The sequence below is a fragment of the Poromitra crassiceps genome (assembly GCF_964638095.1).
Source record: "Poromitra crassiceps genome assembly, chromosome: 6".
NCBI classification, from domain to species: Eukaryota; Metazoa; Chordata; class Actinopteri; order Beryciformes; family Melamphaidae; genus Poromitra; species Poromitra crassiceps.
In genome coordinates, this window is record NC_139627.1 from 3,877,279 (window position 1) to 3,904,950 (window position 27,672).

General features: G+C 45.9%; 3 protein-coding genes across 3 annotated transcripts; 1 reads left to right on the forward strand and 2 right to left on the reverse strand.

The window, feature by feature from the left end:
- Positions 1-1,191: 1,191 nt before the first annotated feature.
- amigo1 (adhesion molecule with Ig-like domain 1) lies at positions 1,192-2,763 on the forward strand (the record flags this gene model as incomplete). Its single annotated transcript, XM_083639251.1, has 1 exon — positions 1,192-2,763. The coding sequence occupies one exon, from the start codon at positions 1,192-1,194 to the stop codon at positions 2,761-2,763; it is 1,572 nt and encodes a 523-aa protein (XP_083495377.1).
- A 9,332-nt stretch (positions 2,764-12,095) lies between these two features.
- On the reverse strand, positions 12,096-20,730 carry atxn7l2b (ataxin 7-like 2b; the record flags this gene model as incomplete). The annotated part of the gene is made up of 9 exons (XM_083639252.1): positions 12,096-13,211; positions 13,960-14,081; positions 14,305-14,479; positions 15,130-15,581; positions 16,203-16,285; positions 18,241-18,500; positions 19,194-19,569; positions 19,713-19,784; positions 20,601-20,730. The coding sequence occupies 9 exons, from the start codon at positions 20,728-20,730 to the stop codon at positions 12,266-12,268; spliced, it is 2,616 nt and encodes an 871-aa protein (XP_083495378.1). The 3' UTR covers positions 12,096-12,265.
- Positions 20,731-21,044: 314 nt separating this feature from the next.
- sypl2b (synaptophysin-like 2b) lies at positions 21,045-26,206 on the reverse strand. Its single transcript, XM_083638786.1, has 6 exons — positions 26,049-26,206; positions 25,859-25,936; positions 24,976-25,106; positions 24,643-24,847; positions 22,633-22,818; positions 21,045-22,522 (listed from the first exon to the last, which is right to left on the reverse strand). The coding sequence occupies exons 1-6, from the start codon at positions 26,064-26,066 to the stop codon at positions 22,400-22,402; spliced, it is 741 nt and encodes a 246-aa protein (XP_083494912.1). The 5' UTR covers positions 26,067-26,206; the 3' UTR covers positions 21,045-22,399.
- Between the last annotated feature and the right edge of the window lie 1,466 nt (positions 26,207-27,672).

The following is a 27,672-nucleotide window of genomic DNA, read 5'->3' on the forward strand; positions in this document are numbered from 1 at the left end:
AGATAGAAGACGGACGCAGGACCGCGTGTGTAGAGCAATATAGCAATTAAGCACTTGATTACAACCCAGTCTAATAATAGGTCAGTGGCAGTAGTTTTGTTTTGTCAGACGTCTGTTGTCTGATCTTTATAATCTTTTGCGTATAATTTTGCACCGGGGTAGGCTATTGGACGCCGCCGCGTGTGTGGACCAGGATTATTTGGCGTCCCTGCATCGTTGTTGTCCTTACAGTAGACACACAGACACAGTGAGTGACTTACTGGGGGGGGACTGCTTGCTTACAAAACTGTCAACAGACGAGGAGCTATTTTGAATGAAATCGGAGATTGCTGCATCCAGACTGAAGGTAGGTGGCTGTCCTCCGCGTTGCCTTCTTCTCCATCATCTCCCTCTCCAGATCACATTTACTCATGGAGTGATCTCTTGCTTTCGGAGAGAAGAATGGTGCAATGCAACATTCACATCGCTCTCCACAAATACATGGACAAGAAGAAGAACATGACAGGCTGGCACACTAACCTAAACTGTTGCATGATTAAACGCTTTATTTATCTACCCCCCCCCCTCCCATGTCTTTGTTCTATATCGGTTGTGTTTATTTTCTTTTATTAGGATCCCCACTGGCTGCAGCAAATGCTACTACAGCTATTCTTACTGGGGTCTGTAATGTGTTTGTATACTCGTGTGTGTGTGTGTGTGTGTGTGTGTGTGTGTGTGTGTGTGCCCGTGTGTGTGTGTGTGTGTGTGTGCGTGCGTGCGTACGTGCGTGAGGGAGTAGTTTGGAGAGAAAAGTGGAGAGAAAAATAAAGTCAATGCATTGTCCTGTAGGAGTGGGAATGCGCATGAGTTGAGCGTGCCTATAGGGGGGATGCGTGGGTTTGTATTTTTGTTGGGAAGACATGCAGTGTCAAGTATAGGGGAAGTTATATGCGTGTGAGCAAGGGAGAAAGTCAGAGAGAGATTGCATGCATCTTGGAATATAGATAGGCGTGTGTGTGTGTGTGTGTGTGTCTCCAAGGCATGATATTAACTTGTATAGCAATAGCAATGTTTATTCATCGCCAGTGTTCTCTTTCGTTACAGCCTCCAGTTAGCAATGCCTGAGAGCGTCCAGCTGCAGTCCCATGCAGTGTTCTGAGAGCGGGGTGGTAGTGAACTCCTCCTCCTTGAATTGAGATCCAGTCTGCGAGCATGTTGTTGTGGCCTCTCAGCAGCAGAACAGGTGATAATAGCCTGTTGGAAACGTTACCTGTCCTGAGGAACCGTCTGAGATGGGCCCTCTTCCTCGCGCTCTGCACGGCGCTCCTCTGGCTCCCGGGGGCGGCGGCCACCACCCTCAACTGCCACAAGACCTGCATCTGCGCCTCCAACATCGTGAGCTGCTCCAAGATGAATTTGAGCGCGGTTCCTCTGGGCCTGCCGCTCTACACCGCCGTGCTGGACCTCAGCTATAATGAGTTAGCGCGACTGCCAGCGGAGTGGACGCCGGTCAAGCTGCTGAAGCTCCACAACCTCCTGCTCAGCCACAACGGTCTCCACTTCGTCTCCTCGGAGGCTTTCACGCACGTCAAGCAGCTGCGCTACTTGGACCTGTCCTCCAACAACTTGCGGCACCTGGATGAGTTCATCTTTGAGCCTCTGACCAACCTGGAGGTCCTCTTGCTCTACAACAACCGCATTTCCCAGATCGACCGCTCTGCCTTCGCCACCATGGGCAACCTTCAGAAGCTCTACCTGAGCCAGAACCAAATCTCCCGCTTCCCCGCGGAGCTGGTCAGGGACAGGTCCCGCCCGGAGAAGCTCAGCCTCCTGGACGTCTCCGCCAACAAGATCAAGGTCTTACCTCTCGACGAGCTCCGGGCGCTGCCTGCCTGGATTAAAAATGGCCTCTACTTCCATAGCAACCCTCTGCTGTGTGACTGTGATCTCTACAGCCTCCTGGCTCACTGGCACATCCGGAAGCTCAACTCCGCCCTGGACTTTAAGGACGACTACACGTGCGTTTTGTCCGGCCCGCAAAAAAAACAAGTGGGTGTCTTTGAACTCACCGGCGAGTTTCTAAACTGCAGCACCTTCAAGGAGGCAGACGAAGAGGCTTTCCTGGAGCAGACGCTCACCCTCCGGTGTGACACCAAACACAGGGCCATGTCAAAGACCTGGCTGATGCCCGGCAATGTGCCGGTGACGCCCGGAAGCAACCAGACGGCCAAGGTCTTACCGGATGGGAGTCTCCGGATCAGTCCGGTGAGGCGCGAGGACGGCGGGACGTACACTTGCGTCGCGGTGAGCGCGGCCATCAACGAGACGCTCTACGTGGCGCTGAAGGTCCACAACTACACCATGGACGGGAACGGGGAGGCCCTGAACACGGCCTACACCACGCTGGTGGGCTGCCTGTCCAGCGTGGTGCTGGTGCTCATCTACCTGTACCTGACGCCGTGCCGGTGCTTCTGCTGCCCCGGCAAGGACAAGGCGGCGCAGGGCGAGGACAGCATCCACTCGTCCATGCTGAGCGTGACGCCCACCCACGACGACCCGCCGCTCAAGGCCGAGCCCAACAGGCACGTGGCCTTCATAGACTCCAAGGAGCTGCAGGGCCAGAACGGCAAGCTGAGCCGCAACGGCGCCGACGAGGAGGACGAGGACGACGACCCCGACGAGGAGGAGGAGGGGGAGGCCGGCCCGCTGGGGAAGGGGCGGAGGAAGAAGTCGGTAGCGGAGTCGGTCAGCTCCTACTTCTCAGACACTCCCATGGTGGTCTAACGTGAGCCATATGAAACTCTTAACTGTGACTGGGACTTTGAAGGAGAGAGGAGCAGAGGGAGAACGTGTTTGTCTGTAGTTGCTGACAGGTGGAGTACTACATGAACTGTGTTGTTGTTGTCGTCGTCGACAAGGACGATAAACGGGACTTTTCCAGCATTTGAATCTGTAGCACTTATTTATACTGTGAAAGAACAGCAGTGGACGTGGGACAGTGGAGACGAGTCTTATGAGAGTTACACGAGAGTTGGATATCAGTACTCAGGAAGTGATACAGTAGATTGCTAAAGGGGGCAGAAATGTGATACAATGATGCACAGTTAGATTGAAATCTGATCGGAAAAAGAACATAGTTCAACACATGACAGTTATTCAAATCTTGAGCATGAGCCTTGCTGACTCACAATTATATTTATTACAAGGACTAGACTAGATTGAGTCTTATTAGAGCACTAAGTATATATTTACCCCTCCTCTACCAACAACACATGGACAGAGAGTTAGACAGACAGACAGACAGACCACTAGCACCAGGTTATTAATAATTCATCATTATCTTTGACTCATCCGTGGAGAAGCAGCATGCCATAAACTAACATTATATGACATCCAGGACAAAGAAAACCTGTGTGAGTGGGGTAAAGCTAACGTGGATCTTTCTCAACAGGATATTTAGTCATTGACATTGAGATAATGGTAACACAACCACTATATATATAAAAAAAAATATATACATCACTGGTCATTTTCACTCTACTCCTGATACATATTCACAGTTGCACTCAGTTAGAAATAGTTTGTCAGTTTGCTCCATCCATGTATCTATATTCATATTGTCTGTCTTTAATGATAGAGCTCTATTTTCCCCCATTTGCTAATATGTTAAGGGGTCAATTTAAATGGATGTATCAAATTGCAAAACAAACGCAAAGAAATTGGGATTGTTTATAATGAATGATTGGTCAAAAATAGTTGCCTCTTAGTTATTGCACATCTCCTGTACTTATAACTCAAAAGACACTTTTGAAGCCTTACACAGAATACGAAGCATGGAATGTGTCCACTAGATTCACAGTAGTAGATGGAGAGAAGTATTTTGTTTTGACTGATTGTCGACATATTGTCTGGACTCTGTATACAGACAGGTGAGACACAAAGAGAAATACTCTTCTGTTTGTTACAAGTCCACTGAGGTCCTGTGCCACACACTGCAGAGCGTGACTCCTCGTCTTGGCCAACACATAACATTTATTTTTTCGTCATCATATTCCCCCGGAAGTTAAAGCGATAATATGGAAGATTTCAGTTTTGTTCTGTTGGGTGACACCTATTGGCGATAAGCGGTGATTACAGGTCAGATCCAAACAGTGTTATTATGTGACATTACTCAGTTTGTTCGGCCATAGTAACCACCCGTGATGCGAGCAGAGACCGGAAAAAAGTAGCTTGTTATCCTACTTCACACAAGAGTTGTCAGGAACCTACAGTAACCTATCAGAGTGAGTCTATTGTGTTAGCTCCGCCCACCCTGTGAACCTACAGTAACCTGCAGAGTGAGTCTATTGTGTTAGCTCCGCCCACCCTGTGAACCTACAGTAACCTACAGAGTGAGTCTATTGTGTTAGCTCCGCCCACCCTGTGAACCTACAGTAACCTATCAGAGTGAGTCTATTGTGTTAGCTCCGCCCACCCTGTGAACCTACAGTAACCTATCAGAGTGAGTCTATTGTGTTAGCTCCGCCCACCCTGTATCACCACAGACACCAAGTTCATAAATGCTGCAATACTGAAAATGCAAAGGCTTCCATCAATGGGCCATAGGCTCAATCACCATTGTGTTAAGTCACTATCAGATAAATAGTGGGTAACACTTTACAATAAGGGTACATTAATTAAGGGTTAATTAATGCTTACTAAGGTTTACTAACCCTGTTAATTAATGCTTATTAAGCATTAATTAACCCTTAATTAATGTACCCTTATTGTAAAGTGTTACCATAGATAGTGACTTAACAGACGTTTATTTACATGAAAATCTTCCGTATTATCACTTTAAATATCAAGCCAATTCTAAGCACTCCCAGATGTATGTTTCTTCCTGTGTGTAAATGGTGCCCCTCCCAATGCCTGATGTATTTAATGTACATTGTTCACAAAAAGCATACGTCTTTGTGTATTCCAAAAAAAACATACGCTGTGTAGTAGATTTACCGTAAGTATTTGATCTTCTCACATTTCGCTTTAAAGAATCATTCCTGACAACATAACAATGATTTTAAGATATAGCCATCTTGCCTTGTGGTAGGTAGAATGCGATATACATCTTAAACAGCAGGTCAACATAGAGACTCTGCCAGATTACATAACCAGAAAGATGATGCCTAGGAATAATAGGCTATTGATGAACCTGAGAGGAGAGAGCTGGACCATGATTTCAGAGGTCGTCTCTGTCGCACCACGGGGGAATCCGTGATCGTTGCCTTCAGGAGATCCCTTGCTTTCTCCAGCAGAGAGCTCGTTATTGAATCTGATTATGAATTGAATTCACCATCCAAACGTATGCAGCCGCATATTGAATTAACTGGGTTTGGAGCAGTGATTTCATTATTACGCCGTGCCGGGTTTCTCCTTTCATGACACAAACATAACAAGGCCCGGTCACGATGACATGTTAATCGCATCTTTTGATGGGACGAGGCTTCCTGCTGCCGTGTCCTTTGTCTCTCTGAGCACGAGCGGACGGACACGTTCTGAGTCATCAACCTCACAAAGCCATCCTCTCTGGCTCTGTGTACATCATTATCATACACACAGCCTCCATTCAACCTGGATGTGTTTGCTTTGTGTATCTCCTGTCATTACTGTCAGGCATGCCCCTCACTTCAATTCAAACGCAATTATTCCGAAATGAGTGTGATGCCCTTTAAGTAGTCTGTAATTTGCTTATGAGGGGAAATGGCTGGAGCTCACCAAGGAACCCCAATGTCTTTTCCTATGGAGTCATCTGGCTGAAGTGTTTTAATGACAGTTTAACACGCTGTTAGGTGTTCCAGTTCCAGCAATGCTTGAGTCAATTGTGGGCAGTTATGGAAAGAAAATATCACATGCACTCTCTTGGACTTTGCCCATTTGATGCGGCCAATTTAGCTCTCAAATTATGAATATGTACACAGCCTGGATGGGCGATAGGTTTTTATGTGAAATTGGAACAGTTTGTTTGGATTGATAGAGCAGTTAGGGTGTGCATTGCAGCTTCTCCTGCGCGCGGGTGAGAAAAGGAAGTCACGCGTATCAGAGAGGCGGTGTGTGTGAAGCATTCCACTAGTCTCACACTGACACCAAGGAATATCAGGTGGACAACTAGAGCGCCGGAAATACTAGACACAAATGATGGCACATTTCAGAGCTGGTAATGATCACAATTGGGGAGGAATCTGTCCACTTTTCGCAGCCTTATTAAACCCTGAGATTTGCCCTGAAGAATATAGCATCTTCAGATCCTCATGTGCTGTCAACAGAGTGACGTTAATGGGCCGCTCTTCAGTCGAACATCACCTCAGGGTTCAAGCCCCTACGGCAGCATGTCAGGGACAAAAAAAAAAATGAAATTGCTCAAACCTTGTGAAAAGTAAGAAACTCTTATTGGGGCAGAGATTGTGGGGGTGTAACAGGATCTCAAGAGGAATAGCATGTGTTTTGCCCTGTAGTAACCCCAAAGTCCACCAGGCTAGACTCTGCTGTAGCTATGTGGGAGGCTACTTTGCCTCTGGGCTGTTGTCGCTCACAGCACAAGTTGCAGTTCTGTATGGAGACATACTAAGTGCTTCATTGTGACGGGTCCTCATAATATACTGTAGTGGAGAAGACTGGCTTTGTCTCCAACGCAAATCTGCCTTCCTATATATAATATAGCTATATACATGTGTATTAAGACTCACTCCTTCTGTGTTCAGTATTGATGAGGTGTGTGTACTACTATGTTCTACCAGTGTGCTAATGATAGTCTTGTATAATCCAGTGTCGTCGTTGCTAACTGTCCGTTGTTTCAGTGTTAACCCTCAGTCTTGATCTCAATGTGGATTTTCTAAGTAGGGGAAGGGTGGGGTTGTTGTTGTTTTTTATTGAAAGAGGATGTATTTTACATTTGACTCTGCTGAATATGATGGTTACACACACAAAAATATATTGAACATATATATCAAAGACGGCCTTAGAGGAGTTATGTAATTTATTCCCGGTTTCATATCGGAATCATTGGACATGATGGTAAAGCACAGTGGGTACGTAGCCGCCAGTGCTTTTCAGTCAGCACTTGACTTTGCCCATGAAGCCATAAGGAAGGAAAAATGGCGGACGACAGTTGTAGGCTCAGTGCAGCGCCAGATTGTGAGGCTATGGCGAGGTGACTTCCAGGTGACTCATCGGTGGTTTATTCTGGTCAGGTCGAGCAAGTTGCCAGCTCAGGAGGAGGAGGAGGAGGAGTCGTGTGATACGAGTCCTCAACACGTTAAAGGAGACGTTAAAGAATATTCCAAGAAATTGCTCTCTAAAAAAATGTCAGGTAAAATGTAAAACGTCATGTTCGGGTCAATTGAGTGATCTCTCCATCAACACCGATGCATTTCTGAAACAGCACAATGGGTCTCAGGGACCTAGAGTAAACAAATCGACTCAGGACTATATGTACATTTGAAACTCCTTTGTAATACTGTATGTTTCGTGACATTTAAACATGAAAACATCATTATTGGACGTGCCAGGTTTTCACACAGCAGCATCGATAAGGTAAACACAGAAATCTGTGCAGATCACGGGCCCTTTACGAACACTACTACCCTCTGGCTATACTGCCACACTAACTACTCCACGTTTCCCCTCGGTGTCACGAGGATGACCCTCTGTGTCACGAGGATGGCCCTCGGTGTTACGAGGATGGCCCTCGGTGTCACGAGGATGACCCTCTGTGTCACGAGGATGACCCTCTGTGTCACGAGGATGACCCTCGGTGTCACGAGGATGGCCCTCTGTGTCACGAGGATGAACCTCGGTGTCACGAGGATGACCCTCTGTGTCACGAGGATGAACCTCGGTGTCACGAGGATGGCCCTCTGTGTCACGAGGATGGCCCTCGGTGTCACGAGGATGACCCTCTGTGTCACGAGGATGACCCTCTGTGTCACGAGGATGGCCCTCGGTGTCACGAGGATGACCCTCTGTGTCACGAGGATGACCCTCTGTGTCACGAGGATGACCCTCTGTGTCACGAGGATGGCCCTCGGTGTCACGAGGATGGCCCTCGGTGTCACGAGGATGACCCTCTGTGTCACGAGGATGACCCTCTCTGTGTCACGAGGATGAACCTCTGTGTCACGAGGATGAACCTCGGTGTCACGAGGATGACCCTCTGTGTCACGAGGATGACCCTCTCTGTGTCACGAGGATGACCCTCGGTGTCACGAGGATGACCCTCGGTGTCACGAGGATGACCCTCTGTGTGACGAGGATGACCCTCTGTGTCACGAGGATGAACCTCTGTGTCACGAGGATGACCCTCTGTGTCACGAGGATGACCCTCTGTGTCACGAGGATGACCCTCTGTGTCACGAGGATGACCCTCTGGGCAGTTGACAGACATGAGAGAGGAGTACTCGCAGTACGCAGTAGCAAGTATGGAGGCTCTCATCCCGGGAAGCAGTTAAGGCTGTAAACTGCTCCTTCTACGAGGAGTTGGCTGCTTCCTGCCATCGAATTTTAAAGGTCTTGCAAATGTTGAATGGCTTTGCATGGTATGCTTAAGAGATTCTCTAACTGCAGGATAACAGGCGATACTAGAATACTATGATATATTCTTTGATTTAATAAAAGATAAGGCGTGTTTTACATCTTGCGCTGCCTCCCTTCTGATTTTCTGCTTTCTCTTCCCCAATCTATCTTTCCCATAGGCAACTTTTTAATGGCATTAATAAATCCACTCACCCTATTAAAAGATTAGGAGGTTATGCGTGTATGATGCTTCTCAAACTTTGAAGCTAGTTTCTAATGGAAGATCCTGAATGGACAGCATGCTGGCTGCTCGTGGCCATTATTTAGAACTGTTTACAGAGTCAACGCAAACAAAGCCAGCAGTTTGTTTTTAGATGCTCTAAAGATCAGATCAAGTAGATTATGTCTTGCTTAATAACAGGTTGAATGCCACTTATGTTATTGGCAACTCTATTCATTGGTTTCTATTTTACATTCAGTAATGTCTCTTGTGCAATATAGAACTGCTGTATATGTGTGTGTGTGTGTGTGTGTGTGTGTGTGTGTGTGGGTGTGTGTGTATATATATATATATATATATATATACATATATATATCCTTAGTGTGTGTGTGTGTGTGTGTGTGTGTGTGTATATGTATATATATATCCTTAGTGTGTGTGTGTGTGTGTGTGTGTGTGTGTGTGTGTGTGTGTGTGTGTGTGTGTGTGTGTGAGTGTGTGTGTATATATATATATATATACTTAGTGTGTGTGTGTGTGTGTGTGTGTGTGTGTGTGTATATATATATATATATACTTAGTGTGTGTGTGTGTGTGTGGGTGTGTGTGTGTGTGTGTGTGGGGGGGGGGTGTGTGTGTGTTTGTGTGTGTGTGTGTGTGTGTGTGTGTGTGTGTGTTTGTGTGTGTGTGTGTGTGTGTGTGTGTGTGTGTGTGTGTGTGTGTGTGTGTGTGTAGACAGTGTGTTGATGATAGGAAAGTAAAGGCACAGTAAGCATAGCTTGGGGGTAGAAGCGTTTTAATCAGTGGCTGATGATTCAACAAGCTGCCCTTTCTGTTTCTGAAGAGGAAAGCTGATGACTTAGCACCATCTACTGGCAGTATGATGTAACTACTAACTCTACATGGGTGTTTGAATGGTCTCTCTCCCCTGTCATTGTGAACCAACTAACTACTGTTATTAATTATTGATGGAAGAGACGTGCTGCAGAAATCATCACTCCATCTTCCCTGAAACGTCCAGATTTTCCCCGAGTTTTATGGTGATACTGTAGCTACCTGCCAGTAGTTAAATAACTACAGTATAAATTCCTCCTAGATTTCCAGATGATTGCTTGGTAGGTCATACATACGCTGATACCCTGTAATAACAGAATAGGTAACTGGTAGTAAAAAATAAAATAAAAACACTACAGTACAAGTTATTTGTAAGAATTGTTACCCGCTTATTCCATAACTTGACATTCGTTTCCCTGTACCTACAGATAAGTAGCCTATGTATTGGTAGGCTACGTACTGTAATGTAGGCTACTGGTACACCGTTAGTAGGCTGCAAGATTACACCGTAACTCAAGAGGAGTAATTATGCTGTACGTTGCATGCTGTAATCTAAGGTGTTACCGAATTTTGTAAAAAATAATAATAATCTCATGGCAACTACCTGGTTAATGTTTGTTAAACACCAGGTGGCACCGTTTCATCAAAATACTCAAACCCCAATAACCTACACCAGTGGTTCTCAAATCTTTTCACATGAGGGACCCCTAAACTGCCAAAGATTAGACCACGGACCCCATTTGATAGGATTTTGTCCCACGGTCCCCCATATGATAATAAGATTGATGCTTTTAGATGTTTTATTACAGAAAGTGTATAAAACCCATGACCAAAATAGTCATTGTGTTACTTATGAATGGAATTATAGTGAAAATAATGTACCCCCCTTTTGGCTGTGGACCCCCTGGAACCCCCTCAAGGACCCCCATTTGAGAACCACTGACCTTCACAATGAAATTCTCTAACATTCCCCATCTCAAATGCACCTCTGAAATTCTATCCCAGTTTTGTGGGAATCCAATGACCTATTAGTCCAGTAAAAATGTCACTTGACCTCACACTAATTGCAACAAAACCAAACTCAACTGATTTTGTATCCTCAATATGTCCTCAATGAAGGAAAAAAAGTGTTAAGGAAATGTATGAAGGGAAATTTTTGAAAATGACCCATATGATGCTACCAAAAACGTTTATTTATTTATTTATTTTTTCATTTTTTTTCATTTTTTTTATTTTCTCCTTGAAGCAAAAAACACATACAGGATATAAGTGATGAGATTTATGGCACATTAAAAAAAAAAAAAAAAAGGCTTCCATAGGCTTCCATAGGCTACCATCATATTTAGGTCATTTTCAAAACTTTCCCTTCATACATTTCCTTAACACTTTTTTTCCTTCATTGAGGACATATTGTGGATACAAAATCAGTTGAGTTTGGTTTTGTTGCAATTAGTGTGAGGTTGACCCACATATTTGCGTAAAATGCCTGGACTATATAGGAACTGTGTATTAACTAAAAGGCTAAATGTACAACCTGACTCACTACAGTTGAGTGCAGCACAGTCAAATACAAGAAAAAAAGACATCGCACTTCAAGGATTCGAGGAGTTTTAATCGTTTTTACCATTGAATGACTTCTCCTTTTAGCAGCAGAATGGGTCGGTCGAGGTATTTCTACATTGATGCACAGATAATCAACAGTCAGACTCATTCAGTCATGTAAAAGTGTGAACAGTTGCATTAATACACACTGTGCTGACAAACACCCATTCCTAATGACTTAACAATAAAGAATACACACACACTACACAATACATGTGGTCTCTCTCATGCACACACACACTACACAATACATGTGGTCTCTCTCTCTCACACACACACACACACACACTACACAATACATGCGGTCTCTCTCTCACACACACACACTACACAATACATGTGGTCTCTCTCATGCACACGCACACACTACACAATACATGTGGTCTCTCTCTCATGCACGCACACACACACACACACACACTACACAATACATGTGGTCTCTCTCACACACACACACACTACACAATACATGTGGTCTCTCTCTCACACACACACACTACACAATACATGTGGTCTCTCTCTCACACACACACACACACACACACTACACAATACATGTGGTCTCTCTCTCTCACACACACACACACACACACACACACACACTACACAATACATGTGGTCTCTCTCTCACACACACACACACACACACACACACTACACAATACATGTGGTCTCTCTCTCTCACACACACACACACACACACACACACACACAGAACTGGCAGCAACTGCAGCCTTCTTCTCCAAGTGGTCTCTTTAAGGCAGGCTTCATTAACGTTGCCATTTTGGCTGCCAAGGCAAGAAGAAACAACAGCTGTCACCCACAACACAAAAACAAACAAAAAAGAACACACACACACACACACACACACACACACACACACACACACACACACACACACACACACACAGAACAAGAACATACAGTGCAATTCGTGAGCTGAGGCTGATGGGGCTGGGTCCACATTACCACTGAGGGAAGTGCCACCACGTTAAAGTTTGATGGCGTGCAGTCTACTGGATGATTTGACACAGAATGTATCGCAAAATGGCCAAAAGCAGATGTCCGTCCGCACACACACTTTTAGGAGTCCACTCTCTTCTCCAGGCCCCGAGCCAGCAGCACGCCTCCAACGCTGTCCCCCTTCCAGGAGAAGAGGCCGGAGTGAGACGGGGAGGACAGGCAGCGGGACTTGGCGGTCCTGGACAGTGACGGGCTGAGCGGCGGCGACCCAGTGCTGGTCTTGCGCTTCTGGGCCAAACCCCTGTGCTCGTAGCCCACTACCCTGCCCCGCTGAGTCCCCGCGGGTCTCCCTCTGCCGCCGCGGGGGGCGGAGTGAGTCGCCGGGGGTCTCCCTCTGCCGCCGCGGGGGGCGGAGTGAGTCCCCGGGGGTCTCCCTCTGCCGCCGCGGGGGGCGGAGTGAGTCGCCGGGGGTCTCCCTCTGCCGCCGCGGGGGGCGGAGTGAGCCCCCGGGGGTCGCCCTCTGGTGGAGTGAGCCGGATGATGCGGCGGCGCGGTCAACGGGGAACGCTTGCCCCAACCCGGCAGAAGTGGCTGAGGACGACATGGCTTCTTTCCTAACGAGAAGGTCCCGCTGATTGGTCCCTGAGAGGAGGGGGGCGGGGCGTACAGCCCGGTGGGGGAGTGTGACTGGCCCTTCTCGTGGAGGGCGGGGTCCCTGATGCGCTTGAAGGATTGCTCCTCGCCGCCGTGCGACAGTCGCTTGCTAGCTTTCGGTGCCGCGTCCGCAGCTCGCGTGACCTCCAGCTCCTTCAGCCGGGCTTTGCTGGGTCGCCCGACAGGGTTGCGCTGTCGGCCCGGCCCGAGGCTGCCGGCGGAGGAAGGCGGTTTGGTGCCGGGCGGGTTGTGCCGACTGCTCTTGGTATCCGATTGTCCTGAGGAGGTGGTTCTGACCCCGGGCTTGACAGGTGACCCTGTGGTGGTTCTGGCCCCGGGCTCGACAGATGACCCTGTGGCAGTAGTTGTGACGTGACGCGCCCTGAGCCCTGTTGACACTTGAGGCATTTTCCTGTAAGGTCAAACATCAAAACACACATGAGGTTCCTGCTACTGTGAAGCATATGAATATGAAATGAAGACTCAATAGCAGCATCCTTCAACATTAGATAGCTTTGCCCAGCGGCTGCACTTGGCAAGCATTAGCGTTAGCTTCCCCGTCGTTTAGTTTGCATGGCTGCCCCGGCTAGAGTTCTTAAATATAACCCTTTAAATAATATACTCAAGGAGTCAAAGACGCTTTGAAAACGACTTGCATCTCTTACGTATAGAACACGTGGGAAAATGCACATACTTCAGAAAACAATAAGGGACATGTTGCTGCTGAAATTCTGCTCTAATCAAGTCTGCCCATTACTTAATATCAGATCATCAAAGTGTATTTATTGTTAGTTAAAAATTGATTGGGCAAAATTAGCAATTAGCAAACTAACTGAAATGCTGGCTTCTAGCCAGGGGTACAGCCAATGGGCAGCAAATGAGTAAGTAAGTTGTAAAATATTTGATGTTTTAAATTTAAAATGGAGCTAGTTTCACTCCCCCCGCTCCACAGGGAGGTCAGGGGTCAGCTACACAGCACTGTCTGTGGCCCGTAGAGGGATCCAGTGTCTTGCTCCAGGAAGGATGCTTGCCAACACAAGAGGCTTGAACTTGGTCCTCCTTGGCTGGAGAGCCTTTCCCAACGCTCTAGGCAAATCAGTACTCCACCTTGGTGGCATTTCCCACCCCCCCCCCCCAAGTAAAAAAGCAGTGACACTCACTTCCACAAGCGAGCGCTGATGTGGTGCTCCACCATGGCACCGAGGGCAAACCGCAGGTGGTGTAACCGCCGGTCAAAGGTGAAGATGCTACACCCTAAGGTGCGGCTTCCAAAAGTGCATAGCTGAAGAGGAGAAACAATTGTATTAAGTCCGCTTCACTCAGGTCGCCTTGGGTGGGGCGTTATTTCTGACCGCAGTGTCTTATCTAAGCTCCTTATCGTGATTAAAGACACCGTGTGTCTAAGATAGACAATTACACTCTTATCTTACTACTTACTACAGGCTAAACATCTAAGCTCCTAATCCAGTGGTTGCTACTGTTCCTCAGTGTGTTCCTGTGCTCACCCCGAGTGGTTTGGGGTGCCAGGGCGTGCCGGGGAGGAGATCCCTGGCCTTCTCCCGCTCCTCTCCTTCACTCTCCTCGCTGGACAGCAGGCTCTGGTTGAAGGGGTAGGGAGGCTGGACCTTCACCTCCACAGCGCTGTCACCGTCCTCCTCTGGGCCGCTTTCCGGTGACTCCCTGGACCCGCGAGGGAACACGGATCGACACAGCAAATGGTAAGTGGGCTGTATTTATGTCAATCGTTGTTCTTTTAGACAAATCTAAACATTCTACATTTCTATTTTCATTAGCCTGTCGTGGTGTTAGCCATGAGCTATAAAACACATTTGTCAACAGACTTTGCAATGCGAGAATGAATAATAGCGAATGGTTGCTATGCTAGCTAGTTAGCTGTACAGGTACTAGGGTTGGGTATCGGTACTCGATACCTTAATCGACCGAAATAACCCAGTGCCAAGTAGTATTGAAACTTCTCCAGTCAAACGCTACTGGAATTTCATCCTTTTTGTACACAGATTTAGAAACAAAATCTACTATTTATATGGTTTTGCTCACAGCCAATCACCGCAAGCATTCTTCGATTACTGGAACATTCACTAAGTGCCCTATTTTGAGATCAATCCCTGATAGTGTCTAACAGACACTGATACATACAACTAACCGTCCAGCTTTCACTGGGCCGTTGTTTACCCCAGCCCACTGTTCACAGAATTACAACTTTACAATAAGTATTAGCAGTAACAAATAGTAATGCTTACTTTCAAGCTATTTGGATGAATCAGATCAACTATTATAGCTACATCTGAAAACATTAAACTTTTCCATGCCTGAGAATTGGAAAGCTGCTGATGCTACTGTGTTTGTTGCGTTGGGTTGTTGATTTCTCTTCGGCGGCCTCCGAATGTGGTTGAGCATCTTTTGGCGGGACAGGGGGCTGCTCCAGATCCTGACCAGGGGGCTGCTCCAGATCCTGACCAGGGAGCTGCTCCAGATCCTGACCAGGGAGTCGCTCCAGATCATGACCAGGGAGCCGCTCCAGATCATGACCAGGGAGCCGCTCCAGATCCTGACCAGGGAGCCGCTCCAGATCCTGACCAGGGGGCTGCTCCAGATCCTGACCAGGGAGCCGCTCCAGATCCTGACCAGGGGGTTGCTCCAGATCATGACCAGGGGGCTGCTCAAGATCGTGGCCTGCAGAGCCTGTTCTCTGCTCCACTGCCAGCTGGTTAAAGGTCTTACTCCTACCCAAAACTTTCCGCCGCTGGTGGATGGAATGCACCTATTTTGAACAGGGAAGAAGAGAAAGGAGAGGCGTTTACATCTAATCCAATACAAATGAAAAATGTCCCCACTTCCATGTCTTTGTATGAAACAAAATAATTCAACTTCTAAGATGAACGAATCATAGATATTTGTGTTATTCTAGATAACAATAACCAAGACAACAATAAGTTAAAAGGCCATAGGGCAGGGATACTCAACTTGCTTTGCCCGGGGGCCACTTTCGTGAAATGATAGGAGGCCAGGGGCCAATTAATAATCAAACGATATCAAATTTTCTGTAGCGGATTGTAGGTTTTTGGGGTGTCAGCCGGAGTTTAGTCTGACAATGTTGTGCACACTGGATAGTTAGGTTAAGTTAGTTAGGTTAAGTACATACAAAAGTGTCTGGGTAGCGAGCAGACGGCGGTATTTGACAATTTATCTGGAGCTCAGTCAAACTTTATTTCATGTTAGTTTTTAATTGTGAATTAGATTTCTAATTCACAATGAAAACTAACGTTAAATTATTAGAAAATGGTCGGGGGGGCCACTCTGCACCCTGTCGCGGGCCGCATCTGGCCCCCGGGCCGCAAGTTGAGTATCACTGCCATAGGGGAACGTGAGACTGAGAGTTTACATTGCGCATAAGCTGCCGGCTGCACAGCTTCTTCTTCTCTGGATCCAGAACTCCACAGTGTTTGTCCAGGTCACATTCTTTCTCTGGGGAAAGAAAACAAACACAGTAGCCAGTCAGTAGCCACAGCAACAACAGCGGGGCACTCACAGTCAGGTGATCCATACTGCCTGTTCAGATCACTGTGTGCTACATTGTCAAAATATGCCATTATTGACAGCATTAAAGTCCCTGGAAACCAGATTTTTCTTTTTTTATTATTTAGCATTTTGAGTTAATCACATCACAGGAACCTATAAGCCACCAGCCAAATTTGAACGATGATGAACGTCGCAAAGTATATAAATTTAGGTTTGACAGTCATGACAAAAGTCATGAGAATCAATTAGATTTTAGACTGTATTTTCTCCCGCGGACTGTGTGGGCGTGTCCCGTGTGTGTGCGTGCAAGACTACAGGTCTCCGAGAGAGAGAGAGAGAGAGAGAGAGAGAGCAAGAGAGAGAGGGAGGGAAACAGAGAGAGAGAAGGAAAGAGAGATGGAGTGTGTGTGCGTGTGTGTGTGTGTGTTCGCTCGTTGCTCGGAGAGGAAGAGACTGCCGCTGCGACTGCACAGCGCTACTGTGTGTGTGTGTGTGTGTGTGTGCGCACGCGTGCGTGCATGTGTGTGTGACAGTGAAGGCTCTTTCACACACAGATCGCGCAAAAATTGCCGTTTAGGAGTCCCGTAAAGCCAGCCGCCTCGCCACAGAAATTGCTTTCACATGAGCCAAGCAGCACGGCCACATTACCGTGCTGCTGTGTACTTTCAGGTGAAATCCCCTGCTCCCGGATTGAAAGGCGAGCGGAGGGATTTCCTACTCCTCCTAGCCCAAATGTATATTTTCATAGGTTAGTGTAGCCTAGGCTACTGTATGATGAACGAATTCATTCAACAAGACTTCCCTCCTAGTCCGCTGAGCAGGGAGGATAGTGCACTCGCATGGTGGGCGGGCAGATCGATGTGTCCTACTAAAATTGGAACGATACACGACCGCCCACATATCAAACAGCTGCAGTCTGCATAACGTTCGTCGGGGGAATAGTAGGGAATAACCTCAAACCAACTCGCCACAGACAGCTATAGCCCTCTGAAGCTTATTATTATATCCGTTAATTGTAGCCTTCCTACTAATGTCAACATCGTTTGAGCATAAAGCCTAACCGCACGGAGCATTCCTCCTGGCGTCCCTGCAGTCATGATCGTATAGGCTACTTTTTTTTACTTTCACTCGTGCACGTTCTTGATACATGAGGTGATTTCCTCTGTAATTTTTTTATGAATGAGCAGACCATTCGCACCTTTTCCGGCTCGCTGCGACAACCTTTCAAGTGGAGGCGGGTTGCCAGGTAACCCGGCGCTGTTACTACCTCCCGTCGCGGGACAAAAGGAGTAAAACAATTATCCACCAAAGCGCGTTCACGACTTTCACATCGGAGGCGCTAATCCTATTTTCCGTGCATTTTTCGGCTTTCAAGGCCGGTGTGAAAGAGCCTTGAGAGAGTAACCTCGCGTCACCTCTCTCTCGGGACTAGTGAGAGAGAGAGAGAGAGAGAGAGAGAGAGAGAGAGAGAGAGAGAGCAGGCAGCATAGCGCTCGGCACACAGCACACAGAGCGGGAGGGGAGACAGACAGACACTGAGTGAGCGCTGTGGGGGCAAGAAGGTTTTTATAAGAACGGACACAAAATCTTATGACATCATAAGATCATTCATTTTAGCACCGCGCGCACCTCTCTCTTCAATGAGGAAGACCTTATAGAAAAGTGGCGATTTTGTTTTTTTGTTGTTGAAACTAATGTCACCTACTTTCTGAGGCACACAATTACTCACATAAGACCCTAAATTTGATAGTTAGAAGGTTTTTGTGGATTTTGGTTTCCAGGGACGTTAAGGCCTGAGTGTGTTATACAATACAATACTGCTGTATACAACCTAACACAAAAATTGGTGGAAGTAAAGTTGCGGGCGGAAAAAAAACGACACTGTATGAACGACAGATTACCGTCGACTTTTTTGTAAATCCGGCTGTAGTTTCTCGGGCCCTGCGGAGGACCGTGGAGGTCATCGGGCTGCCCAGCCACGGGCTTCTGCAGAGGGGGTTTCTTCTCTGAGGGAGAGGAGGAGGAGGAGGGGGAAGAGGAAGAGGAAGAGCCACCGGGCAGCGGGGGTCCCGCGTGCCACGGAGGAACCCTGGGGCGAAGCGTGGAGGAGTTGGGGGGCGAGGGAGGGTTCTCCTGAGGGAACGTCTCCACCGGAGGTAAACTGTGGAAGGAGTTTGAGAAATTCAACAAATAATTAATTGATGGAGATGGTTGGATCTTGTATCGTGCAATTAAGATTAGGGATGTAACCGTGATAAAATTCCTTAAGATAACCGTACCGTTTCAAATTTTCATTATCGTTAAAACCGCGGTACCGTGATTACCGTGGTACCGTGATTACAATGCTTTGAAAAACATGGTAAATACTGTCCATCATCAACCAAAGTTGGCAACAGTCACTGTCTCTCAGATGCAAACATGCAGCCTTGGAGAAATGATTTCAGTGAGTGTATCAATCCTTTTTGGGTCTGAGTTTTCAATATAAAACGTCATAAAATGATTTCAGTGAGTCTCAGTACTTTTTTTTTTTAACATTTTGGGCAATTTCTTTTTACAAATACCATGATAATATGATAACCGTGATAATTTTGGTCACGATAATTGTGATGTGAAATTTTCATACCGTTACATCTCTAATTAAGATATGACAAGTGACATTCCAAGTGCATGTAAAGCCCAATAAAATAAAACATGAGATGATTTCTGTGTGACTTTGGACGACAGGACTGAGATCTTCAAGAGGAACCCAACAGCATCCTATTGAGTGCATACTAAAGCTGAAGTATAATTGTACTTTTCCTTCAACTGTCCATTTCTTGCAGTTGTTACACGGTAAAACACTTTCGTTAATTACCTGACCACCTCCTTCTGGGCCTTCTTAGCAGGTCTGTGTTGGGGGACAGGTGCCGCGGCTGCAGAGGGCTCCTTCTTCTGCCTCTCTCTGGAGGCAGAGACCACTGAGGGGGGGCGGCTCTCTCTGGAGGCAGAGACCACTGAGGGGAGGCGGCTCTCTCCGGAGGCAGAGACCACTGAGGGGAGGCGGCGACCGAGACGAAGCCGCTGCTGCTGGCGAGCCGAGGCGGCGTACTGGCTGCACAGCTTGGAGAGAGGACCGTGCCGCCTCTCGCAGTGCTTCTCAAAGGCCTGGGGCTTCACCACCTGACCACAGTGGCTGCACACCACCAGGTAGACGTCGTCATGTGCCGGGCAATGGCCGTAGATGGGCATGTCTGCGGAAGAAAAATACAAAGTAGAGCGCGAGAGGAATTGATTTCAAGAAGGAAGGGAAGGGTGATGAAGATGATGATGCCAGCTTTGGAGATGTTACTGTCTGAAAGCGGTTGAGGGTCATGATTTGAACCAGCAGCCTCACCGTGTGCGCTGAGGGTCATGGTCTCCGTGTGGCTCTTCCCAGATTTGCTGCATTCTTCCACATTTGACCCAGCTGCATGCAAAGCAAAGCAACAGACGGCATTCAATATGAAAACTTTGATACAGTCAGTCAGAGAAGGGGCACTTAGCTCATGGTGGCTGCCGGTTAGTTTTGCTTTTATCAAGCTACGGTTAGAGTACAACACATAGCGTTGCTGAGTTTTGCCTTACAGTAACTTCGTTGGCAAGCAAACGTTGTTTGTACCTGTCCACAGGTGCGCCCTTAGGACGAATCAGCGACAGTGACGTCACTTGACACCCAGAAATGCTGACCCCCTGCGGCAGTTAATAGTATGAGTTGTGCCAAACAAACGTTAATATCTCAAAAACTATACATGACATCGCTTATATTTTTGACATTCTGAGTGAGAGCAGAATTAGCTCAAGAGTCTGATGTATAATATATGCATGTCGTGTTAAAGTTGTGTGAACTGTCGCAGTTTTTAAAGTGTAAACAGAGGCTAGAGCAGACACTCGCGCCTCGCGCCACTTGGGCTCCATAGGGTTCCATTGCCGTTGCCAGTGACGCGGTTTGTTTACCAAAATGCTGCTCGGCTGATCCCTAGTATAGCCGTTTTTTGTACGCGGCATCATGTCATGTTCATGTCAAAAAATGGAAATGAACGTTAAATTGTTTTCTTGTCTGATGCCTGGCGTGCTAAGTGGCTAGCCATTTAACATTTGAGCAAACACATCCTGCACTAGGACCCAGTGGGTCTTTTGTTTGGGTTGCGCTTTATGTAGCTCTGTATATTACAGACATAAATCACAGTACCGTGAGACCACGAGGAGACAAAAAAGCAGCTGTGGGATCGGGGGTGCGACTCACCGTCGGATGGTACAATATTTGCCCGCTCGACCCAACAATTCCAATTTAATCCAACGAAATCGTCGAGATTGTGATTTCGCCGATCCACAGCGGCCATTGCTGCTCCTGCGCGCTCACGAGTCGACACCATCAGTTCACGCGCAACCTATCCGCGTCACGAAGCTCGTGCCCGCGTTGGATTATACCCAGCGCGATCGCGCACACAAATAGCACCATATTAAGTGTGAATGTGCAAAATTGTCCTTTATAGATCTGTCTGGAGCAGCCTTGGTCTATAACAGTCTATTCCTCTTGTTCTTTAATGGCCAGCTATCTGGCGAGTATTAAATTATGTGTGTGAAAATGTCACACACATAATTTCCTACTATAATACTCAAATTTCACATTGAAATGGCCATAAGTCTGAGCGACAATCAGTCTGGCAGAAAATCAGACACACAAACGACAAGTCAAGCTCTTCCTTTAATAATATAGTACAACATCAATTTATATCTAGAGTTTCTTCAGGGATTGTATTTGGACTCCACTCAGACCTAATTTTACATGTATACTAACACAATGGTGCATCAGGCTATAACATGTAAATTAAGTAAGGCTATCACAAAGGGAAATGATAATCATGATGGGCAGCTTGCCTTCCCTTATAATAACTGACTGGAGGTAGAAGAACAGAGGCAAAAGCAAGCTACGGTTATGGTATGCAATTAATTTGTAACAAAGTAACAGTTATCAGTCAATTGAAAAACTGAGTAGCAACTAACAAGACTGTATGAGGCTATAAAATGACAAGAGCACTGGCATGCACATACTGCAGGACTTGAAAACCCTTACATTACAAACATGCAAGACAGAGGGAGGAAAAGTCCATATCCTTTAGAAAAAGATCTACAAATTCTACCTAATAAGCAGCCCGTAATGTTGGTTATGTAACATGACTGAAGAGCTAACACTGATACTGTATACGCACCATGTACAACAAAACATGCAGCTATTAGGCTGACATAGTGAGATGATGAGACACAAAATGCAAGGAAAAAACATAATTGCCTTCCTTCATGATAAATAATCTCAAATAGGCAACGTGAACAACAGATCCAATTGATCAAAATGGAGGAAAAAACAAAAATAAAGCAAAAATAATAATTAAAATGAATGAATTAACTAGACTTACTGATGCCTAATCAAGTGCGAGTGGGACTGAAGTTATTCTTATTTTGGTCTACCAATAAATGCACTTAAGGTATTTGGTATTTTTTGCATTTCCTACTACACTCATGCGCCCTGAGTTTTCTAGGGTTTGCACACTTTAGAAATGAACATACATGTAAATAAGTTGTAAAAGTTACGTGACTTGGTGAACACACCGTTGGCAGTTAATTGGATTGATTAAAGTGATACTGCATTATGTTTTATTGCCAATAACAGATTCCACATCTGCAGTACCATTTGAGACAGAAGGCACCCGGCCCGCCTATCAATCTGTCACAGACGACTCGAGTTTAAAACTTGAAATGTGAACAACCATGAAAATAATATTGCTGACTAACTTCTAACAGCTGCATTTTGATTTCAGTATGACCAAGTTCAGCTTCAGTATCTTCAGAAATGTATCACCCCCGGCCCCCAAGATAAAAAAAACAAACAAACACTAAACGTAAATTGTAACACTTACCAAGGACCAGTCAGTTTTCGAAGTGTATAACGTTATCTCACAATCTATGAACTTTTTCTAAGAACAGTTAGTACCAAACGGTTCCTGTAGCAACACAACAAACTGTTGAGATGAGGAAGCTGAGCGGTTAGGAAGGCCTGACTCCTCCCTCCACATCTGCAGGCGGGTCGGCCGATTTGTGGAAAGGGGTTTCCTTGTAAATGAACCAGCAGTTGCCTCCCCACAGTATGAGGTTAAGAAAACCGAAAATCTGCCAAAGGAGGGTAAACGTGACAGACCATTAAAGTCAAACCAAGCTGTGGTTTCTCACACCTCACTTTTAGCATTTGTGGAAAAGACAACACCGGATATATAGCTTACCACGGAGGCGTTTAGTCGGCCCATGTGAGGCACGGCGCCGGCGGTGCACGTGTTGGTCTTGCAGACATCGACGAGAGTTACGATGTTTGAAGGACTGGTGGCCCACTTCACATCGGTCAAGCCTTTCCCCCAGGCCGAGGACGACGTCAGCCACAGGAAGGCCAGGGCCGCAGTCACCAGCAGGTCCTTTGAGCAGGACACACAGATATCAGTACTGAACGGCAGAAGACATACAGAGGACATACAAAGATTTGCTGCGCTGTCCACAAAAATGAAAATTGCTGCTGTAAAAAAAAGCTGGTCTTGAATGATGAAAACATGGCCTCTCATCCTGGAATGTGCAAAATAAAAAATTATATTAAATATTTTTTACTGCAAAAAGTTTGCCTTGCCTTGCCTTTTAAGTTTGCCTTGCCTTTTAAGTACTAGAGAGGCCACAATCTCTCTTTTCATTATTACAAAAGACGTAAAAATCCAGAACACATTGGCGGTTTCCTTCCTTAGTGGCAAGTGAACACAACACACCCATGCAGGGTTTCATTTACACAGCTCTGCCGAATGCCCTCTCTCTGACCCCATGCTGGATTCCAGCACCAAGTGGACTCCAACAGAGGCAGCATTTTATAAACAAAGCGCTGAAGTCCAAATATTGCTCGCACAAGTTGAAATGACAACTATTGCGAGTGTAGAGTGGAACAATAAATCACTGACCTATTAATGGCTGGAGGGGAGATTTGGGTAAACATTTTACAAAAACGCAGAGGTCAAAAGAATATTCAGATACTGTACTTAAAGGGATAGTTTGTGATTTTTTTGTTGTATGAGGTACTTTCTGACAGTCAGTGTACTACATGTGAGACCGGCCACATCAGGCAAGTAGAGCTGTCTGCTGAGGGTGAACAGGGTCACGAGGAAACAAAAACAGACAAAAAAACAAAACAGAAATCAAACATAAAATGCTTCCATACTGCTCACCTGGCGTAATCCAAGTCTACATAAGTCCTGAGATCCCCAAGTTGACTTGAAAAACATAATTTTGAATTATACTTTTTATATGAACCCTTGACCCTAGTTCTTTTACCATCATGCTCAGGGACTACAGATGAAAATTAGCTCTCTTGCTAACTCTGGTATATTTACATGGATGTGCAAACTGACATGTTGATTAATGTACACTGTCCCTGGTAAATAAATGCTTAAATAAAATAAAATAAAATAAATAAATAAATTTACACCCTGTTTTTTTTATACTGAAATCTACATTGTAGTCAGGCAGGCATTGGGGAAGAAGTGCAAGTGATGTTCCAGCTGCACATGGGCTATATTTCAGCTAATAACAGGGTGTAAATCGTGTATTTTCAAGTCAATTTGGCATCTCAGGGCTTGTGGAGACTTGGATTACGCCAGGTGAGCAGTATGAAAGCATTTCCCCCCCGTTTTTGCTTGTGGCCCTGTTCACCCTCAGCAGACAGCTCTACTTGCCTGACGCGGCCGGACTCCACTGTCGGCAAGTACCTCATACCAGCTCACATCAAAAAAACATCTCAACTATCCTTTTCAGCACAATTTTGAGGTTACTCATGTATGCATTTCGTGAGACTTCATGGTTTCACTTCCCTACATTTCAAGGCAAATATACTTTTCACACAACTACATGTATCTGACATGTATCTGTAGTAGAATAAGGCTTTACATGCAAAGCAAAACATATGATAAGCTCATAAAATACATTGCACTGTTGGGAGTTTGAAGTACCCAATAGTATATGTAATTACACCAAGCGCCACCCAGATCTCCTACTTCTAACAGGTTAATGCATCAACGATTTAACACTGGCAGGCACTATTCCACGGAATGAGTACTTTCACTTCAAGTACATTTTACTGCTAATACTTTTACTGGAGTGTTTTTCCATCATGGTATTCCTACTTTTACATAAGTAATGGGAGTACCTTTTCCACTACTGCCAGAACAGGTGAAAAAAAATATGAAGAATACAGGCAAGCATACCACAATGGGCCCACGGCTGGTTTGACTGTATATGTGCTGGTAGCCCAGGTAGAGGACCAGTGTGGCAATGCTGTAGAGAAAGGACAGCACTCCGATGCAGACGAAAAACTCTGCTGAGGAGGAGTGGTCTCCGGTCAGGTAGTAGTCAGTGGTGCCAGTCTCATTGACGATACAGTTAGGAACTCTGTACGAGTGGTGCATCAACCTGTGTGAGCAGAGACAGAGTCAATTCACTTGTGGTGATCTCGATTCCCGATAATCCAGTGCCTCGTTGCAGCTGTGTGAGATTGTGTGTGTGTGTGTGTGTGTGTGTGTCTGAGTGTTCATACACACCTGAATGGATAGGTAAAGTTTGCATCGACCAGGATGGCTTCCTCCTTGGGGGTGGAGCTTTTGCACACCACGCTAAAGCTGGTGGTGCCGGAGTAGCCCCCAGCTGTAGCAAAGGCAAAGATGGAGAAGACCTGCAGCCAAAGACACAAGCGAAGATTAGATGTGTTGGCACACACACTCACATGCACGCACACACACACTCACGTGCACGCGCGCACACACACACTCACACTTTCCGCTCCTTGCGCAATTAATTTTGACAGGATGGAAATGTTCTTCTTCTTTCCAGACACACGATGCTATTATCTGCATGACAGGAAACGCATGTCTTTAAATTTATGATCAACCAGATCTAAAAGGTCAAGCAGTAAATACTACTGACAGTTTAATAATGTACTTAGCCATTCCCTGTGGTGGTCTGACAACATTTTTGCTGTTACTAGCCTACTAGGCCTGATGAAGTGCAGATTTTCTTGTTTGCTCATGGTAAAGAAGATCAAATAGCTACAGGTGCTGCCTTGAGCTGAACAAGCTAAACGCAGGGATGCAAACTCATGATGAAGAGTGGAAAAAGACGACAGACACAAAACCACTCAGAAATCAACACTAGTCAGAACTTTGGAGCACAATGTCACTTTGGGCCAGCTAATTTGTCTTGGTATGCTGGCTTAAAATACATGTAAACTGCTATAATTCATAAAAGTACTGCATAATATTTGTTAACAATGTTGCAGCTCAAAAGACAAGAGTTACACAGCCAGTCTCCAAGGCGTGCGGGTCATAAGACCAACATGGAAATCAATTTGGAAGGCATTTAGCTGGATGGACAGCTCATACTCATAGAGGCCATATGGTAGTTCAACACGATTGAGGAGAAACTTACCCATTCCAGAATACGCATAAACGCCAGAGGCTCTTTCAGGGGTCCCAGGTCCAGACTGAAGCCCGACATCAGAACTTTCTAGTGATACAAAGATACATCATTGTAACTGTAAGAATGTAGGTGTGTTCGCAAAAGCGAAAAAGGGCCAGATCATTATATGCGCCATTAAACTTCTTATCGGCGTTCTTACCTGGGCGACGCCTTCCATCGTTTCTCCAGACACGAAAAGCAAAGCAAAGAAAAGTTTTCTGCTGATATCGTCAATATGTTTTCCCCTTCCTGGTTCTTTTGTGGCTCTTTCGTGGCTCGCTGGGCTTGTCAAACTTTTCTCCAACTTCAGCGAATCGTAGTAGCTGGACACGTGATCGCTGACGCTGACGCTAGGGGCGCTGTTGGACTTGGGGGAAAAAAGAAAGAAGAGAAAGCTAGTGAAAGTGCCAGTGTGGGGATGATGAAATCATGTTTTATACAAGTTTACCCCCCAAAGTGAGATATTTTATCCACCTTTTAACAAAAAAAAATGACACCCAGTCTCCCATCTGGCATGACAGTTTTGCACATAGGTTAGCCTAGTATTGAAATATCAAGACATTTATGAAATAGTTGATTTTTTTTTAGGGCAGGAGCCCCCTCCAATAAAAACCTGATTCATTTCAGGTAGCAAAATTGATATTGTAGCTTGCATCAGCCACATCAACAGATGCACATTGAAATCACATGACACCCCATTATTAGAGTTGAGGGTTTTTACCTATGCCCATTTATTGCCACAAGAGGTCAGTATTTCCTCACACAGTGACTGTGACTTATCAAATTGGCCCCTTTTCACCCAAAGCCTATGCATGTGCATCCCATGACTCCCACAAGAGTAACCTGACCCCATTCACACAAAGCAGGCTCTCTGTGTAATGTCATCGCTCTGGAGCATTTGAACTCAACTACTCTTTCTTGGGCTCAATAAGAAGGGAAACTACAGGAGCACTTGTCTCCTCCATCCCTCGATGCACCTTTCTTTCACCAAGCAGGAACACTTGGTGCTTGTGGGAACTGAAGGCACCGTCTTCTCCGAACAGAGCACATCTCCAAGGAATAACAGTGTCTTTGTTCTCCACCTTTTAATAGTTGACTGGGCCGCGGTGGGGGAGGGGGTTGCTCCTCCATTGTACAGTCCCTTTGGAGGAATGTTGCTCTGCAGATCCGATTGTTTGGCTTTCTGAATGAATCTGGGAGCAACAAATGTGTTTTCATGAGTAAGGAAAAGATAAGTAAACACAAACACACATGTGAGTCTGAATGTCCCAAGTCCTTTTGAGGTATAGGGTTTGTGAACTATGGGCTTGAAATTGGTTCAAGTTCAAGGTTCCAGGGTTGGCTGAAACACCCCAAACTTGTTTGACAGCATCTATTTATTTGGCCCTGGTATTTTTTTGTTGCAGTCCAGCAAACCTGTCAGACTGGTCGTACCACACCAAAGACAGTCTAATCACATCCTCCTAGCTGCGTTCTGGAGTCGTAATTATCCTGCTAGTCTGAACAGTATCGCCTCCTGTTGCATATTCACAAATTCAAACCCTGCAGGGGTGCAGCCTGCAGGTCTTTCCCAGAGTTGGAATATTTCCCAGCACACCACAGGAGAAGCCAAAACCACAATATTATATGAGTTCATTGTAGCTTCCATTGGGGATTTTTTTTTCCTGTAGAAACACATGACCAGCTGCAGTCATGGGTTCCTTTTCATCACATGCACAAATTCAATCAAGAACAGAATATGACTCACTGTAAACAACACAATGAACAAATCTAATTTTGAGAGT

Coding starts and splice junctions, on each gene's coding strand:
- sypl2b (XM_083638786.1), bottom strand. Junction 22,819..24,642: donor CCAGCCGTGGGCCCATTGTG/GTATGCTTGCCT, acceptor TCCTGCTCAAAG/GACCTGCTGGTGACTGCGGC. Junction 22,523..22,632: donor GCCGACTAAACGCCTCCGTG/GTAAGCTATATA, acceptor CTCCTTTGGCAG/ATTTTCGGTTTTCTTAACCT.